Raw genomic sequence first — 19268 nt, 5'->3', positions numbered from 1 at the left:
TTCTGTAGGTAAGCCACTGAGTCAGGACTCAGGACATATAGCTTCAACTCCCTGAATTCTGCTATATACTTCATGTATGACCTTTGAACAAGTCACCTTATTTCACTGTCCTCCTGTAAAATGAGAATAATACTTCGCTCAGAGTGGTGTTGTGAAAATACATTAATGTTTGTAAGATGATCACGTTTTTACTGTATTGGGGGCCATAATCAGGAATATTTCTAAGTAGCTGAAGAGCGAGACCAGAATTTGTATGAAAAGGGGGTTATTTTCCAAGACTAACTCTTCTCCAAGGACCTACCCCAGGTCTAATTAAAGTAAATGGGAAAAATTGCCACTGAGTTTAGTGGGAGCTGAACTGGACCCCAGATGTATTGTTCCCATGGAATCACACTGTAAAAAACATGTATCTAACCTATAACCATGCAAAGTTTTTGAGAGCTGGTTGTTAGAGGGAATGTACAATTCCTTGAGCCCTACATTCCTGCCATTGTAAAGATTTGCTTTCCATATATGCAAAAAGAAGGATTATTGAGGAAATATAGTACAGTCTGAGACATCTATTACAGTCCCTTCAGTTTCTTGGTTTGCTTTTGGTTTAAAATATAAAATCTAGTGCAGTCCATTCAGCCGGCAGAAATACTGGAAGTCTAACTGTATCTTTACACTACCAGTAATGACTCTGTCATAATTATCTCACTGAACAGTTTATTCCATTGCCATATTCCAGATCCTTTGCCATTGTGGTTACTATACTGTACTGGATATTTCTCAATTCAGTCTGAAGAGTCCTTACTCCAGTTTTCAGACAAAGATTCCCAGATACAAAAAACTATTTTGAATGAGTGAGCAAACATCACCTCAGGCCCCTAAGAGCAAAATTTTAGAATGGGATTTGCAAAAGAGATTAAAGGAATTAGACATCTGACGCCCATTGACTTAACTCTTTACACTCCTTTGAAAATCCTAGCTTTAAGTTTCATACCCCCCTCCCTTTTTATTTTTTTTTTTATTTTTTATTTTTTTTTAAAGCCAGGACATATGCTCAAGAATAGTGCAAAATTTTCTAAAAACTCCACATTGTGATATCCATAACAAATAACCAGAGGTTCACACATATGGGAAAAGAATATTACGGAAAAAGTCATAAGTGTATTATTATGCAGTTTATTTCCAGTGAAACCAAATTTTACTACTGCTGTGATCACAGAACGTCTTCACATTTGATGCAAATATGAGAGATCAATAACAAAGTCACTTGGTGCCACTATCTTTGACAAAAAAAACAACACATTGTTCAGTTATATTATGTAAAATAGGTTATAAGCATAACTTTAATAAGCTCCAACTGCACTGCAGTTGCAAGAACTTGAACACATAAAGTGCCACATTAATGATAATTCTTTTGACAAATTTAACGTAATACAAGCCTTAGATATTATGGTTAACAGCAAGATGTTCTATTGCAGAAAACTGATGCAAATTTTTCTAACTTTCAGTTTGAAAATTTTAGCTATTATTGTAAATCTAAATAGTTTAGAAAGTTTTACATTCTCTTTCTAAACTAAAATATATACTATATATAGCATTTATATATAATATATTTTATATATAATTGTTTTCACACTGTAATTAAAACAGGAGACATTTACATTTTTAGTTTGCTGGGGCAACATCTCATTCCAGAGGTTAATTTTATTGTGTTCCTGCAGCACTGTGGACTGAAAGAGGGGAATCATGATCAGAGAGAAAGGAAGTAGCAGCAGCTGCTGCTTCGGGGAGTACAGGTGCAAGCACATGACGACACACCGGGCATGTTCCTGACTAGAAGAGACAAAAAGAAACAAGTTAACTGTAAAGTGTGTATGACTCTACATGTTTTCCAATAACAATACTCAACTGCTTTATTCACCCATCTTTTAAATGTCTCAACCACTGAGGATTTCATCCCTGTGCCAAGACGACAATTCCACACCAAATAGACCTCAACCTAAGTTTTCCAGTGCAATTTAATATTATTACTTCTAGTCAAATTGCTCTGAATCACCTTAAACAATTCCTCATCTTTAGTGATATTGCACTCTTCACTCTTGTAGTTTGCTATTCTCTCTTCCTACGCAAGTTATGAAGAAAAAATTAAACAAGTTTAAGTCAATTCTTCCAACCCAAGAAGAATTTTTTATCTAACTCATTTAAATTTTCTTTTTTCCTCCTAGTAATGAAAAGCACAGTATGGTGTTCTAGGGGCTGGTCATTCTAAAGAATATTGGTACCATCACTGATGCAGTTCAACATTCGGATTGTATACACACTGCAAGCAACGTCTAAATTGTTTATGGGTGATCCTGAATATATCAAATGGTCAAGACTAATCAACTTTGCTCCTTGCATACTCCTATAGATCTCTTTTCACCACCAACAAAATTGTTTCCTAAAATATTAAAATAATTCAATTAACTATTTTATGAAATAATCTCACAATAAGTTTTCTGAAAAAGCTGCATGTTGTTCTAACCAGAAGAGCACAAATTCACCACTAATCATGCAAGCAAGCAAAGGAGAACTCACCTTCTGTAACCAAAGTGTTACACAGGGTTTGTGAAAGAAATGGTGACAGGGCAGCTCAGTTATTATTTCATCTTTCACATACTCACTGCAACAGATAGCACAACACTGCTCCTGACCAACAGCTTGAGGGGAAAAAAAATAAAAACCCATCACAAATTTTAAAATTTAAGTTTAATTAAAAATCAAGTGAAATATGTTAATAAGACGTTATCAGTGGCTAATCATAATATGATGTAATTTACCAGACTAAGCAAGTCATCTTCCAAAGTACACTTATGTTCTACTCAGAGTGAACAGATAATTTCTGAATTTACCATTCAGTATTGTGCTGTATAACTGAGTTTCCTTTAAATATTGTATGTAAACTACCACACTATAACAAATTTGAGCTTAGATATTATATTTTGCGGAAATTAATTTTTTTTGTGGGCCGGTTTTTCCATACCATTGTGATTTTCTGTAGTAATAATCTGTGGCAGACAGTCTATGCTTTCTTTGCTGGCTGGTGGATGAGCTTGCTCAACATCAACTGCAAGAGACTCCAGATGTGCCAAAGCAGTCTAAAAAGGAAACATTTTTTTAAAAGTTACGTTTCGTTACTCATGACAGAGATACTTCACATTTAAAAAACCCAACAGACAAAAAAATTAATATAGCTATTGTGTTACTTTATTAAGCAAAAGGATTATGCAAGTTATGTAGAGCAGCATTATTGCTAGATTTTTACAGGTCAAATGGAACAGAAAGTTAATTGATTAGCTACTTATTTCTGGATCCCTGGTTTCAATTATCAATTAAGTTATGAGCAAAGAGCGTTATGGTCTCAAGCTACTCCCTAATGAATCACAAAGTGGCTGAACAAAATGGCATAAAAATGTCTTTTCAGGAATGATTTAGAGGATGCAGGTGGTCAGAATTGACTGTTTCCTTAGTAACACACTGCTATTGTCACTTTATGAAAGCAGTACCAATGGCTTCATGGTAATAGATTTCCCAGTTTCAACTACAACATATCCTAAAACTATAAACGAGAAATTAAGGATAATAGTAGTGGGCTTGACTATGTATCAGCAGCAATACTAGTTTTCAGGAGGAAAGCAGAATCCATCAAGGTCATTATGCGGATGAGTGACATTTCAGGAAGACTCAGGTAATGCAAGGAGTTGGGATATTTCAGTAGATGGTACTCTTCCCTGTGGCTTGCTACTCAACTGATGTATGGTGGTGAATGGAGAAGCACTGTACTCTTTCAGGAGACGTCTCTTGGTTAAGACTTACACTTAAGATCTTGACCAATACAAGGTCATTAGAGATAACTTTTTAATAAGTGTAAGGAGTTAATACTGGTGTCCCTGACCAAATATGAGATGATTAGTCACATTCTGTCCAACTAAAATTCATATTTCAGTTTCAGCTAGATACAGTATTCTTTATTTTGTGACCTTAACTTATGTACATAATGTAAAACATGTTCCATCTAATGTGTAGCTGCATTTCAGTGCACAGAGAAGCGGTCCCCATGTAATTTTTACTTACCGTCCCTTACAATGATGTTGAGAGACTTAGTCAATTGTTTGTAAAGTATTTTACAATTCCTGGATGAAAGGAACAGTAGAAATGTACTGGTATATTTATTATTATTTTCTTATTTGCCAACTTAAAGAACATTTATTGCACTTACAACATGAAAAGCTGAAACAAATGAACATAATACTGACCTATTATATGGAGTGGATGACATGTTAAATAAATTTTACATTTTAAAGATAGAAAATCCTAAAAAAAAAAACAAAACAGAACACCTTAAATCAAGCTAGAAAGCCAAGAATACTGGGATATCACAGGCAAAACCCTTAAGCAAATCAGACCTTGCAAGTCTGTAAAAACAAATTTTAAAGTCAGAAGCCCATATTCACTGGACCAACTGAACTCCGCTCAGCACAAATCCAGAGAGGGCGGAAGCAAGGATGGCATTAAAGCCACTTTTGAGAGTCCTCAATCCTAGATGTCACATAAATGACAGCAGCTTTTTGGTTATGTTCTCACTTGGCCCCAAAAACCTATTCTGGCAGCTGAGGATCACACAGATATAGCAAGCTCCCCTACCATGTTCCTTATGCTGGGACCAAGGCAAAGTGAGATTGCACAGGAACTCATACACCTCTTTTCAAGTAGCTGGTATGGCACAAGGCTGACTGAGCAGGAAAGTGAATCTAGACAAATATTTTATTAAACTGGCACCACATGGCTCTTAATGCCGACTATCTTCAATAATTATGATACTCTTTCTTTAAGAAAAAAAACAGAAGAACTACTTTAGATTTGCATAAGAACACACTTAGAAATTTGAAGAATTTGCAATTTGACCTAAGGCACTTCAGCAGATTGAAGCAGACTAACATCTATTATTCCCCAAGGTATACACTAGATGATAAGAAGAACCATAGTATAACCCACCCTGCGCCTCCCACAACTTGCTGTGAAACCAATTTGACAGATTTCAATTGTAGGATGGACCCAACAATAGTCTTACAATAGAACAATAGCAATTGAAACTGAACAGCTAAAATGCCACTTTAATACACACGTTACAAGCATGAACTTTTGGGGAGGGAAGTCAGCATCCAATTTATTTATTCTAATGGACACAAAATTTATTAGGTTTGAATAATCTCTAATACTAATATTTACAGAAAATGTTACTGAGATCTACAGTGGCCTAATTAATTATTAATTAATGTAAAATATAAAAGGGGAAAGCACTCAATACACTAAACTAAGGTATGCTGGATTATATTTGGATTTACTTTGAGTGTGTTCATCTCAATCTTTAAATAGGGAGAAAGTTTAAAGAACCCAGTCCAATATTCTAAAGGGTTAGAATTGGTTTAATTTATGTTCCTGTATAAGATATTATCTTTGAGTATTAATCTTAAAAAATGTTTAAAACTTTAAATGCAGTATTACATAACATACTTTTAGGATGAAAAAACCATCAAGAAATGGATGAGAAATTTTGGAAACCATGAAAATAAAAATCTGAAGGGTGACGCAGGGAAGCGGAGGAAGGGATTATAATTCGTTTGATGTTTTCCCCCCAAGCACAAATATCAAAGTAGTCCAAAGAAATGGCTATTCTGAAGCTACAAAATTTAGTAGTATATGTTATTAAAAACAGTTAATGAGAACACCTGGGAATCAACCACAGGCCTCAACATCCTCCCCAACTGATAAGTTTCCTAATTATTGCTTATTTTAAAGTTTTTTTTGCACCTCCTTTCTATGGACTTCCAGCCAGGTTTCCACTCTCATCCTATCTGTGCCTGCAACCCATCTTGTACTCTGAAATAAGGAGAAGGAGATACCAGCACTTGTTCTGTAGCTTAATTAGAACAGGTAGAAAATTAACACAAATGGTTTATAAGATTAAGCGGAGCTTTCTTTGACATTCAGTAAGATTCTGGAATCTATTAAAAAACAATTGGCTAATATACCAATTGGAGGGGAGACAAACGGATAGAGTCGTGCTTAATTGTGACAGCTCAATCTCTCCCTTTTCCAGAGTGAGATAAACTTAGATTTTTGCAGCACTACAGTTTCATGCCCCTTTCAAGTGCTCCTTAGCTACAGCAAATTGGTTTTGCTAGATAGAGAGATTTTGTGAGTAACTTCTGAGCTACAGTAGATTTAGATAAAAGTTAGGTTGTCACAGGGAAAAATATCTGGCTAATGAATTTGCTAGTTCAGATAAGGAACATTAGACATTTTGGGAAGATTGAGGGAAGGGGGTTTAAATAAATTAGTACCTCTGAAAGAATGAATCACACCATCACAAGACAGATACGATTTTATTGATGATATAATTAAAATCAACCCTACCAGTTCCTCAAATATAAAAAAAAAGGTACATAATATTTCAAGTCAGTGGTTAGACTCTGAGAACACCCTTAACCCCACATGCAAAATGCTGCCAAACTGTGATAATCCTGCACACATCACTGTATTTTGACAGAGAGCAGCCAATCTGCCTTTTATGCTACAGAACAAAATGCTCTTTATTATTCCATTTTAAATGTATTTCCTACAGTCCGCATATGCATATAATCAGAAATTGCCGATACCTGTAGACGATGATAAGTCATTTCCATGAACATGCTTGTTACCTGAATTTGAAAAGACTTGGATTAGTGAAGGGGAGTGCAGGATTCTTAACTGTCTGTACCCTCAGAATAAGCTAACCTAAAAGATTATTTTTCTGAAAAATGTAATTCCAGGGCTGGAATGTTTGTGGGCATTATGACAGCAGTACTAAATAGAAGAGAAAACCTTTGTATCATTATGCCAGTATTTTGAGAAATTTAAGTCATTCTCCATTCCAAGATTTTTTTTTCTTAATTTTACTTTCTTCACATCCATTTTAGATTTTCCAATTGCATGGTGCACCATTTAAAGACTTTGTCTACAATGGCCTAAAAGCAAGATAAGGAATCATTTAAATTTGGTTTAAAAACAGTATCAGGAACATGTATTTCTAGCACCATGTGCCTAGCAGATGTGGGATGGTGCTGCACCTATTCCATAGTGTCCCATATTAGGTAGCTTGCCTTAATTTAGGTAACACTAGCCAGTCAAATCATGTTAGACTCCATCTTCTAGAACAGTGATGGGCAGTGCCAACTTCAACTAGTCCTGAAGATGAAGGTGTAATCTTGCATGCTGGACCACATAAGTGCATGGCAACATATGACTTAATCTCAGACACACACATATCATAGTTGAAAGGTGAGAGTAGAAAGACAGGCACAGGCAATGAATTACTTGAAATTGTTCATAAGTCAGGAATGCACTCAAACTAGATTTTTTGTGTTTGTGTTAATGCTCACTTCCCTTTGTTCAAAATCAGAGCCAAATGATCAAAGAGATGCAAAGTGAATTTGATATGAGAGAGGACTTGATCTAAGGACTTGCCTTTCACTAACCAATCGTCCAGGTACAGAAAAATAATGAATTGTTTTTTTTCTGAGATATGCTGCTACAACAGCCATGCATTTGATAAATGTCGAGCCAAGGACAGGCCAAATGGCAACACAGTGTACTGATAACGCTGGCCTGCCACTACAAATCTCAGAAACCACCTGTGACTTGGGAAAATTACCACATGGAAGTAAATGTTCTGAAGATCAAGGGGGGGAAACCACTTGTGGTTCAAAGCAGGGAGAATAGCAGCTAGGTTAACCGTAGAGAAACTCATGTATCTGATGTACTTGTTGAGATGGAGATTGTCAAGGTTCCTTCCCCACTCTGAACTCTAGGGTACAGATGTGAGGACTCACATGAAAGCCCCCTAAACTTATTTACCAGCTTAGGTTAATGGTCAGCTGCCACCACCAAGCGTTCCAAATCTTAGGGGAGAGTCACTTGAAACTCTGCCTTTCCCCCAAAATTTCCCAAGTCTCTAACTCTCCCTTTCCTGGGCAGATTTGAAACTAATTCTTCCCCCCCCCCCCAAAGTCCTTACCCCCTTTCCCTGGGTAGGCTTGAGAGTATATCCTGACCAATTAGTCCCATTGAACACATATCCAAAACCCTTCAAAATCAATCAATCAGGTTCTTAAAAGAAGTATCTTAATTAAAGAAAAAGGTAAAAATCATCTCTGTAAAATCAGGATAGAAAATAACTTTACAGGGTAATCAGATTCAAAGAGCCTATAGGAACCCCCTCTAGCCTTAGGTTCCAAGTTACAGCAAACAGAGGTAAATACTCTAGCAAAAGGAACATTTACAAGTTGAGAAAACAAGGATAAAACTAACACGCCTTGCTTGGCTGTTACTTACAAGTTTGAAATATGAGAGACTTGTTCAGAAAGATTTGGAGAGCATGGATTGATGTCCGGTCCCTCTTAGTCCCAAGAGCAAAAAGCCCCCAAAACAAAGAGCATACAAACAAAAGCCTCTCTTCCCACCCACCCCCACCCCCAAGATTTGAAAGTATCTTGTCCCCTTATTGGTCCTTTGGGTCAGGTGTCAGCCAGGTTATCTGAGCTTCTTAACCCTTTACAGATAAAAGGATTTTGGTGTCTCTGGTCAGAAGAGATTTTATAGTATTGTACACAGGAGAGTTGTTATCCTTCCCTTTATAGTTATGACAGAGATTGAGGATAGGTCTCACTCCTCTCTTGACTTGGGGATCAGGAAGTACTATGAGTAGAATCCCCTTCCCTGATTCTGAAGGGGAATCTCTGCTATGGTCTCCAAAGCCCAAAGAGTTTTCACCTGCTGTAGAAGCAGAGACTCATGAGAGGGGTCCCACAAAAGAGATGGTGTAGCAGGGTGGGAAGGGGGGATGGAATGGCATTACCCAGTCCCACAGTGCTTAGGACACCCTTGTCCATAGTTATTGACTCCAAAGCCTTGTAGAGGTGTGACAGCCTGTCTCCCCCCACCCCAAACGGAGGGGAGATGACTTGAAAGCTTGATGACTGGAATCCTGACCGGAATGCTGACCTTGGAGAGAGACACTGATGGCTTGTCCAAAACAGAAAGACAGGCCGACTGGGTGAAATTGGAACCAGAAGACCTCTTATTTGACTTGTACCCCTTTCTGGAGAAGTCCTGCTGTCTAGTGGGATAATCTGACCTCAAGAACTGCTAAGGATGATATTGATCCTTTTGCTCTTACCCCATGAAATTAGGTCTTTTTACCGCTGGGGTAAAAAAAAAACCCCAATGAACACAATGTAGCTTGAGAGTTCTTAAAGGAAGTAACGTTTCATCAGTTTTCTCTAAAAACAAATATTGACCATCAAAGAGCAAGTCCTCCATCATTTTTTGGACCTCAGGAGCTGTATCAGAGTTCTGTAATAACAAAGCCCTTCTCATTGCTACAGCAGATGGCATAACTCGAGAGGAAGCATCTGCCATGTCCAAAACTGATTGTAGTGACATATTTGCCTCTACATGGACTTCTGCAATGGAAGTCTTAAACTCCTCCCTCAAGGATTCTGGCAACTTATCTGTAAATTTTGCTATCACTTCCCAATTTATAAACGTGTACTTTGGCAACTCATATTTGTAAGGACAAGACTGAATATATTTTCCTCTCCAACAACTCCAATCTTTTAGAGTCCTTTTCTTTTGGTGCTGATTTATATCTCCTCTGTCTTAACCTCTCATTTGCCAAAGTTATGACATGAGAGTTAGGCGCTAGATGCAAGTAGAAGTTCTCAAAACCATAGATAGGCACAATTTCTCTTATTAGTGCACTTCATTGTGGGTGGTGAGGCTACTAGAGTGTTCCTCAGAGAGTCTTGGCAGGTTCCAAAATCACTTAAAATTATGGGGAAAGCTACCCTCCCTGGAGTGGAGGACTGGAGAATATTCAGCAGCTTATGAGTGCTCTCCTGAAAAACTCAGCCTGAACAGCCAAGGCTGAAGCCATGCGCCTCAGGAGGTCCTGATACGATTTAAAACCCTCAAACATGGGGAAGGAAGAATACAGCACCTGGAGACGAAGAATAGGAAGAAGCTAAGCCAATGGAATCTCCTGTGGTGTCTGTAACAACCATTCAAGCTCAACCAGTTCAGCAGGAGTAACTCTTGTCTGTGGCTGCATGTTGGAGGTTCAGGAGGAGAAGCTACTAGTGGATAGGTGACCTCACTCTGGACTGAGCCAAGGATTGGGACTGCATGGGAGGTTTTGATGACTTTCAAGAGAAATACTGAGAAGGTGAGGGAGAGGACAAATATATCTCCAAGCCAGAGAGTGAGGAACCTTTCAAGTAGTCCAGAAGCAACAGAGAAGCCACCATCAGAGGGGCCAGTAAATGCTCAGCCCCATCCAAAATCCAGCAAGCAGGGCATATCAGAGCCAACAAAGATAAAGCAATTGGTCCTTAAAGCCTTACACTCACACCCAGTACCACAGTAGATCTTCCTACCAAGGTCTGCACCAGTCCCATAGATGCAGCATGCACCAGTGTCGTGATATGCACTGATGATAGTACCTGCGCTGAAAAGCCCTTCAGTACCAAACATGCGGGGCACCTCTACTCTGAGCCCAAAAGTGGAAGAGGTGCAGAAGAAGGTGTCAACAACGTCAAGTCTTTAGTAATTTCACATGGTGCAAAGGACACCGAAGAAGCAGCCACCACACCTGAACATTCCTGAATTAGTGGACAGTCAGGAACAGACAGGCAAAACAAGTCTGATACTGCCCAATATGCCAGAGTACCAGAGTCAATAGTACAGACCTCTCACCTTGGTATCAGAGAAAAAGGTAGACTTCCCTGCTCCATCTCATGTACCGGATGAATCATGGTCTTGGTCTGCACTCCTCTTAGAAGGGGAGAGGAAACCTCTCCTAGCTCTGGAACGACCCTCGTACATTTTATGAGATCTATGTCTAGGAGGACCAGAGGAAGGGAGACAGTCTGTCTTTCTCCTGGAAGAGGAATCTGAACCTGGCCAAACCACAGCCTGTGCTGGCTTAGATGCCCATTAAGGTACCTGGCATTAGATGCCCATTAAGGTACCATTAAGGTCTCTAGTGCTGAAGCAAATCTCATGGTCTGCTCCAGAAGATACTGCTTCAAGTGAAAGCGTATGGCCATCTGCATTTCTTTGCCCTTCTCTTCTTGAATGACCTGCAGATTTCATTAAAGTGCCCTTCCCCAACAAGTCTGAGGTCACTATGAGCATTCGCTACACCACACAACAGTGAAGGCATCACACCAGGCAAAATCCTAACTATTAGTAAACTAAACATAGGGGTACTACTACACGAACTACAACTAACAACTATACACAGGGGGAAAAAACCCACAGGCAGCACTGTGAAACAAGGCATGAGGTAAAAACCAGAATGAGCACTCTGATTCAAGGTCTGGGCAGTGAGAAGGAACTGACGCAGATATGGGTAGGAGCACCGCCTGTATGGATACTGCTAAGCAAAGTTCTCCAGCTTTGGTGTGCTGGGTGGTACATACTTGAGTGGAACACATGGATGCAAACACTTGAAGAAAACGCCACAACCTCCCTTGGTAGCCTATTTCAATACTTAACTATCCTTAGATTTAGAAAGTTTTTCCTAATATCTAACCTAAATGTTTCTTGCTGCAGATTAAGTTGATTACTTCTTGTTCTACTTTCAGTAGACATGAAGGACCACCAATCACTATCCTTTTTATAACAGCACATTTGAAGACTCATCATGTCCCTCTTCAATCTTTTTCTCAAGACTGAACACACCGTTTGTTTTTTTAAAAACCTTTCCTCATTGGTCAGGTTTTCTAACCCTGTTATAATTTTTGCTGTTCTCCTCTGGAGTCCATCCCATTTATCCACATTTTTCCTTATGTGTGAGCACCCAAAACTGGATGCAACACAGCAGATGGTGCCTCCACAGTGCTGAGTGGAATAAAACAATTGCCCCTTGTGTCTTACACAACACTCCTGTTAAAACACCCCACAATGATATTAGTCTCTTTTGCAACTGCCTTACATTGCTGGCTCATATAACACTCAGCTGTACTATCACCTGGCCAGTTATTCACCATTTTGTATTTATGCATGGGATTTTTCCTTCTTACATGTGCTACATTTCACTCTCTTTACTGAATTTCATCCTGTTGATTTCAGACCAATTCTTCAATTTGTCAAGGTCTTTGGAATTCGAATCCTGTCCTGCAAAGTGTTTGCAATCCCTAACAACTTGGTGTCAAGTGCAAATTTTATAAGCATAGTCTCTATTCCATTATCCAAGTCGTTAATGAAAATACTGACTAGTACCAGACTCAGGACAGACCTCCTGCATAACGACACGAGATAGGGCTTCCTTGTTTGACAGTTAGCCATTGGTAACTACTCTTTGAGTGCAGTTTTTCAACCAGTTGCATATCCACCTCATAGTATCTTCATCTAGACCACATTTCCCTATGGGAACATATGTGACTACACCAAAAGCTTTACTAAAATCAAGATATATCATGTCTACTTGCTTCCCCTCCATCCACTAGGCCAGTAAACATGTCAAAGAAAGTAATTAGGTTTGTCTAGCTTTATTTGTTCTTGACACATCCATACTGGCTATTACTTATCATTCAATTATCCTCTAGGTACTTACAAATTGATTGTTTAATAATTCGTTGCAGGATCTTTCCAGATATTGAAGTTTCCATTTATAAAAGAGATTTACTGTATGCCCCGTCCAGTCCTCCTGCATATCACCCATCCTCAATGAGTTCTCAAAGATAATTGCTAATGGTTCAAAGACTGTTTTAGTATCCTACCATGAATTTTGTGATATGCTGCTGACTTGAATACATATAAGTTATATAAATATTCTTTAACCAGTACTTTCTCTATTCTGACTTGTATTCCTTCCTAGTCTTTGTTAATATTAATTGTGTTAAACATCTGGTCACCATTCACCCCTTTTTAATTGAAGACTGAGGCAACAGTCTTCCTGGTGTCATCCAGTATTAGTTCTCCTTCCTTGCTAAGTAGTAGACCTACACTTTCCTGTGTCTTTCTTTGCTCCCAAGGTATTTATAGAACCTCTTCTTACTGTCTCATACCCTTGCTAGATGTAACTCATTTTGTGCCTTAGCCTTTGTGATTTTGTCCCTACATGCTTGTGGTATTCATTTATATTCATCCTTAGCAATCTGGCCATGTTTCAACCTTTTGTAGGATTCCTTTTTCATTTTCAGGTCATTAAAGAGATCATGATGGAGCCATAATGGCCTCTTACTATTCTTATTATTATTACCTTTCCTTTGCATCAGGATAGTTTGCTGTTGTGCCTGAAATACTCCTTCTTTGAGAAACTGCCAGCTCCTGTGAACTCCTTTTTCCCTTAGATTTTTTCCCCAATGGAACGTTACCCACTACTTCTCTGATTTTCTACAAAATATTCTATTATGAAGTCCACTGGCCCTTATTCTGCTGCTCTCCATCCTTCCTTTCCATATAACCATGAAATCTGTCATTTCATGATCATTTTCATCTAAAATGAATGATGCACTAGGAAATAGCAACACAGTAGCAAGTGCATCTAGCTCACTGTTTCATACTTGTTTAGATCAGCAAAGCTTACAAGAATAAAAAGTAGTAAAAATGTATGTAATTAAAAAGTGAGTTGATATGAATCAATACACACAGGGACCATAACTGTGAAACACACTGGTGCATTACCACTCAAAACAAAATGAAAATTGTCATCTTTAGGCTCCTTTAAGCTAGTCTGGTGACATGATTTTAGTCATTTTAATGTGTTCCATTTTTATTTTTACGCAGAAGTCAGAAACCGTATTTCAATACCTCCATGGCCTGTGCCAAACGCTCCTCCAGTGCCATATATGTGAGAAACTGAGGATCCACATAAGAAATGGCTTGAGCAACTCCTAGGCCATCACTAAATTCATCAAGTAGTCTGAAAACACCAAAAATACAATATTAGGAAAAAGAGCCTCCATTTTAAGTGCAGCCTTAACAATATTCAACTGAAAAATTACTTGATCTGTCAGACAAAAACTAGACAAATCCTAATGAGAGAGACAAGGTGCGTAAGGTAATATCTTTTTACTAAACCAAAGATATTGGTTTAATAAAAAATATTGGCTCACCTTCTTTGTCTCTCTAAAATCCTGGGACTGACACAGCTACAACTACATTGCATACAAATCCTAAGGACTGCATAAAAGCTGGGTTTGTATATGTCAATTAGAGGATGTTTGTGAATTAGTCAGGAGTATGCCCATTTGAAAATTTTATGCTTCATGTCTATGCATACAGATGTTGAGATGTATAGACACACAGTGTCTAGTCTTTGTTCAAAAACATTTACTTCTATTTTAAGTAAAATTGTGCACTCTGCAATGGAACAACCCTATATCAGGCTTCTGACACCATTTTTGCATTTATATCTGATGCTTTTCTACATTATGCTCATGAAAAATAAAAGCAATTTATTTTAGAGCTACTTTTTATAATTTCATCAGTATAATGTAGTGACAACGCTTTGATATGAGCAGATATTGCAAGATGCAGGTATCAGCGTTTGCTAGGTATAAGGGATATGCCTTCTGTGTTCTTATCAACCCTAAAAGATATTACCAATGTTTGTTTTCCAAAAAATTGAGATAAGACTTGGGGTTGTGCCTTTTAGGTCTTCATGATGCTAAACCACACTCTGAAAGCTCTCGCTTCCTCCCCCAACAAAAAAGTTTATTTCCTGCTTATTTTTCTACATTAGGAACTCAGGTCCTGTCTCACCTGCAAGAGATTGTGATGTCACCACAACAATAAAAGTGACAGGTGAACTATTGTAAAGGCAGGACTTGTCATTAGGCGGCTTAAAACTCTGTTTTTGTTCACCCTTTTGAACTTCAACACCTAACATTTTTGAATGAGGACTATTTTAAAAATTCAACATCCCACATTTTCAATTAAGGCCTGAAAGTTAACACTGTATTTGCTCACACCCGCCACCCCCACCAAGTGGTCCCTCGAATCTTGGAAAACAGACTTGATATTCCTAAGGTTAAAAAAAAATTGAAAACCAATACTCCCCCCTACCTCTGTCACCAGATTCAGTTATCTGATACATTTATATAATTTAAAGCCAGAAGAAATCATCAGATCATCTAATCTGACTTCCTGTACATCACAGGCCATGGAATTTCATCCAGGTACCCTTGTACTGAGTCCAATAAACTGTGTTTTACTAAAGCATAACTTGTGTTTGGCTGCTTTTCTAGAAAAAATGCTTTAGCCAGTCTCAATTTAGACAGCAAGAAATGGAGAATTTACCACTCCGTTGGTAGTTTGTTCTACTTGTTAACTGTCTTCATTGTGAGAAATCAGACACTAATTTTTAACTTGAATTTGTCTGGCTTCAGCTTCCAGTCATTGGTTCTTGTAAAGCCCTTCTCTGCTCAGGGCTGGTGCAAGGAAGTTTCGCGCCCTAGGCGAAACTTCCATCTTGTGCCCCCTCCTCCTCCAGCCACAGCCCTGCGGCAGCTCCCTGCCCCTCTCCACTCTGCCCTGAGGCACCCCCCTGCGGCAGCTCCCCCCGCCTGCCCTGAGGCGCCCTCGGTGGCAGCTCTCCCCCTCGGGTAGCCGTGCGGCACCTCCCCACCCCAGCTCACCTCTGCTCTGCCTCCTCCTCGAGCACGCCGCCCCTGCTCTAATTCTCCTCCCAGGCTTGCGGCGCCAAACAGCTGATTGGCACTGCAAGCCTGGGAGGCGGGAGAAGTGGAGCAGCGACCACATGCTTGGGGAGGAACTGCTGTAAAAAAAATTGGGGGCACCGCTTTTTGGCACCCCCAAATCTTGGCGCACTAGGCAACCACCTAGTTAGCCTTAATGGTAGCACCAGCCCTGTGCTACATTAAACAGTTCTTTGGCACCCTCTATTTTCTCCTCATAAAGCTACTAATACACTGTAATCAAGTCACCTCTCACTCTCCTTTTGGATAAGCTAAAGAAATTGAACTCCTTAAATCTCTCATTCTAAGACATTTTCTCCAGCCCTCAAATTATTTTTGAGGCTCTTTACTGCACACTCTAATTTTCAACTTTCTTTTTAAAATGTGGACAACAGACTGTATGCAATATTCCAGTATTGGTCTTATCAATGGCATATGGAGGTAAAGTCATCTCCCTACTCCTACTGTAATGATCTTGCTATTTTGCAATATTTCTAAGTAACTTAACATAGAAATGGAAAAAAACATGTTAAACAGCATCATAATAATGATTTCTATATGCATAGCACTGAAAAGAGAAATAAAACAAGGTTTATAATGCAGATCTAAATCCCTATAATTGCAGAAGAGTACTACAACATAAAAACCTTTACCAAGATTATATATACTTCAACATTCAATTAGACACATATTCTTATGTAATCAAAATTTTGTATAACAACATTTATATAGGGGCATTTATCAATCTGGAAATGAATCCAAAAATTACATTCATAGGCTCTCCAATATATAAAAACGATCTTAAATATGATCCTGATCAATATGACGCAATGTCTTAGTCGTCTTGTTGGAAGAAACAGCACTTATTGCAAGTTAAGCCTGAAACTGCAGTATCATCAGCTTCATTAAGGAATGGAACAATGCTCAGTCTGTGGCCTCCTAAGTATAGCATGAAGTGCAAGATGACAGAATAACTACTAATACCGTCTCACACAGAGAACCCATCACTTTTATGCACAGATGCATACCTCCACTCCATGTCTAAGTCTTCACTCATACTGGAGTCATCCTCAAGGTTGTTGTTCCCATCCAACATGAAAAATCCTGGATGCACAAAATGGCTAACTGGATCATTTTCCTCATCACTGCTACTTTCAATTTCTTCATGGTACTGCAGCCAAGGAATCTCTCCCTCTTCCAAAGAGGTCTGTTCCCTACAAATATTAGAAAAGCTGTAACTTAAAGAAAATCATTGCTAAAGTAAATGTAAATAATGGATACTTCTTTTAAGGGCTGTAAAAGCACCTCTCTCATCCCTGGTCTACACTACTAGTTTAGATCGAATTTAGCAGCGTTAGATTGATTTAACCCTGCATCCGTCCTACAACGAAGCCATTTTTGTCAACTTAAAGGGCTCTTAAAATCAATTTCTGTACTCCTCCCCAACAAGGGGATTAGCACTGAAATTGATCCTGCTGGGTCAAATTTGGGGTAGTATGGACGCAATTTGATGGTATTGGCCTCCGGGAGCTATCCCACAGTGCTCCATTGTGACCGCTCTGGACAGCACTCTCAACTCAGATGCACTGGCCATGCAGACAGGAAAAGCCTCGCGAACTTTTGAATTTCATTTCCTGTTTGGCTAGTGTGGCGAGCTGATCAACACAGGTGGCCATACAGAGCTCATCAGCACAAGTGACCATGGAGTCTCAGAATCGCAAAAGAGCTCCAGCATGGACTGAATGGGAGGTACTGCATCTGATCGCTGTATGGGGAGACGAATCCATGCTATCCGAACTCTATTCCAAAAGACGAAATGCCATAATATTTGAAAAAAATCTTCAAGCGTATGAAGGACAGAGGTTATAATACGGACCAGCAGCAGTGCCGTGTGAAACTTAAAGAGCTCAGACACGCCTACCAAAGAACCAGAGAGGCAAACGGCCATTCCAGGTCAGAGCCCCAGACATGCCGCTTCTATGATGAGCTGCATGCCATTCTAGGGGGTGCCACTATAACTACCCCACCCCTGTGCTTCCCTCCTCCTCCACCCGTCCCAGGCTACCTTGGCAATTATCCCTCCATTTGTGTGACAAATTAATAAAGAATGCATGAATTTGAAACAACAACAACTTTACTGCTCTGCAAGCGGAGCTCAAATGGAGGAGGGGAGGGCGGCTGGCTCACAGGGAAGTAGAGTGAACCAAGGGGGCGGGTTTTCATCAAGGAGAAACAAACAGAACTTTCACACCGTAGCCTGGCCAGTCATGAAACTGGTTTTCAAAGCTTTTCTGATGCACAGCACGTCCTGCTGTGCTCTTCTAACCTCCCTGGTGTCTGGCTGAGCATAATCAGCGGCCAGGCGATTTGCCTCAACCTCCCACCTCGCCATAAATGTCTCCCCCTTACTCTCACCCAGCAAGCAGTAATAACGATGGGAATATTGGTTTTGCTGAGGTCTGACTGAGTCAGTAAACTGTACAGCGAGCTTTTAAACGTCAAAAGGCACATTCTACCGCCATTATGCGCTTGCTCAGCCTACAGTTGAACTGCTGCTTACTACTGTCCAGACTTCATAAGTCATGGGAGCAAGGGGTAGGCTGGGGCAGGTGTGACCACACGGTGCTCCCGACTGGGAGAGCAGGCTGAGGCAGAAGCCTCCAGCTGGCATGATATTCCAGGCAGGACTGAATCTCCACCAGACAAAACTTGAAGAAGAGAATGACCTGCAGTCATTCCCATTTCTGTCCCATGTCTGCCCATGCTCCCCCCGACCCACCTAACCAAGGTCGGCCAGGAGCACCCACAGGATGATGACAACGATTAGCAGTTGTATTGCACCGTCTGCAAGGCAAGGCAAGGGGACACTACTCTGTAGCACTGCAGTACCGCATCTGCCAGCAGCACCCAGGAGACATATAGTGACAGTGAGCTGAGTGGGTTCCATGTTTGCCATGGTATGTCGTCTACACGGGTAACCCAGGAAAAAAGGCGAGAAACCATTTTTGCCGTTGCTTTCACGGACAGAGGGAGAGGGGGGGGCCTGATGACATGTACTCAGAACCACCCCCAACAATGTTTTTGCCCATCACACATTGGGAGCTCAATCCAGAATTCCAATGGGCGACGCAGACTGCGGGAACTGTGGGATAGCTACCACAATACAACTCTCCGAAAGTCGATGCTAGCCTCGGTACAGTGGACGCACACCGTCGACTTAATGCACTTAGTGGGGACACACACAATCGACTATATCAAATCGATTTCTAAAAAACGACTTCTATAAATCGACCTAATTTCGCAGTGTAGACATACCCTCAGACTCAGAAAAACTAGACTCTGAATCCAATGATGTCTGCCAGGATCCTAAGAAAATAGCTCCAAGAGGTATCACCTGACCCATTCACCAAAAATCTGGGCCCAGTGACAGTCATAATTCTGTGGTCATGGAATCTGGCTTTTCCCCAAGATGCTATGGAAATCAGCATTTTT

The 19268-nt window shown here is 39.8% G+C and overlaps 1 protein-coding gene across 15 annotated transcripts in view; it reads right to left on the bottom strand.

Moving 5' to 3' along the window:
• Window positions 1–1151: 1151 nt before the first annotated feature.
• The window catches only part of PJA2 (praja ring finger ubiquitin ligase 2), a 78225-nt gene continuing 60108 nt past the window's right edge, over window positions 1152–19268 (bottom strand). For 11 of the 15 annotated variants that reach the window (XM_030565695.1, XM_030565698.1, XM_030565692.1 and 8 more), the window contains 6 exons: window positions 16805–16990; window positions 13888–13999; window positions 6690–6731; window positions 3014–3128; window positions 2569–2690; window positions 1152–1824 (listed from right to left, as the gene is read on the bottom strand). In XM_030565695.1, the coding sequence (XP_030421555.1) occupies window positions 1696–1824; window positions 2569–2690; window positions 3014–3128; window positions 6690–6731; window positions 13888–13999; window positions 16805–16990 (706 nt within the window). In that variant the 3' untranslated portion in view covers window positions 1152–1695. Of the gene's footprint in view, window positions 1825–2568; window positions 2691–3013; window positions 3129–4104; window positions 4164–4286; window positions 4345–6689; window positions 6732–13887; window positions 14000–16804; window positions 16991–19268 lie in introns of those variants that run through there. The other 4 variants (XR_004000828.1, XM_030565702.1, XM_030565689.1 and 1 more) reach the window with 4 other exon arrangements.

This window comes from Gopherus evgoodei, chromosome 6 (assembly GCF_007399415.2).
Source record: "Gopherus evgoodei ecotype Sinaloan lineage chromosome 6, rGopEvg1_v1.p, whole genome shotgun sequence".
NCBI lineage: Eukaryota > Metazoa > Chordata > Testudines > Testudinidae > Gopherus > Gopherus evgoodei.
This window is presented reverse-complemented; position numbering and strand designations above follow the sequence as displayed.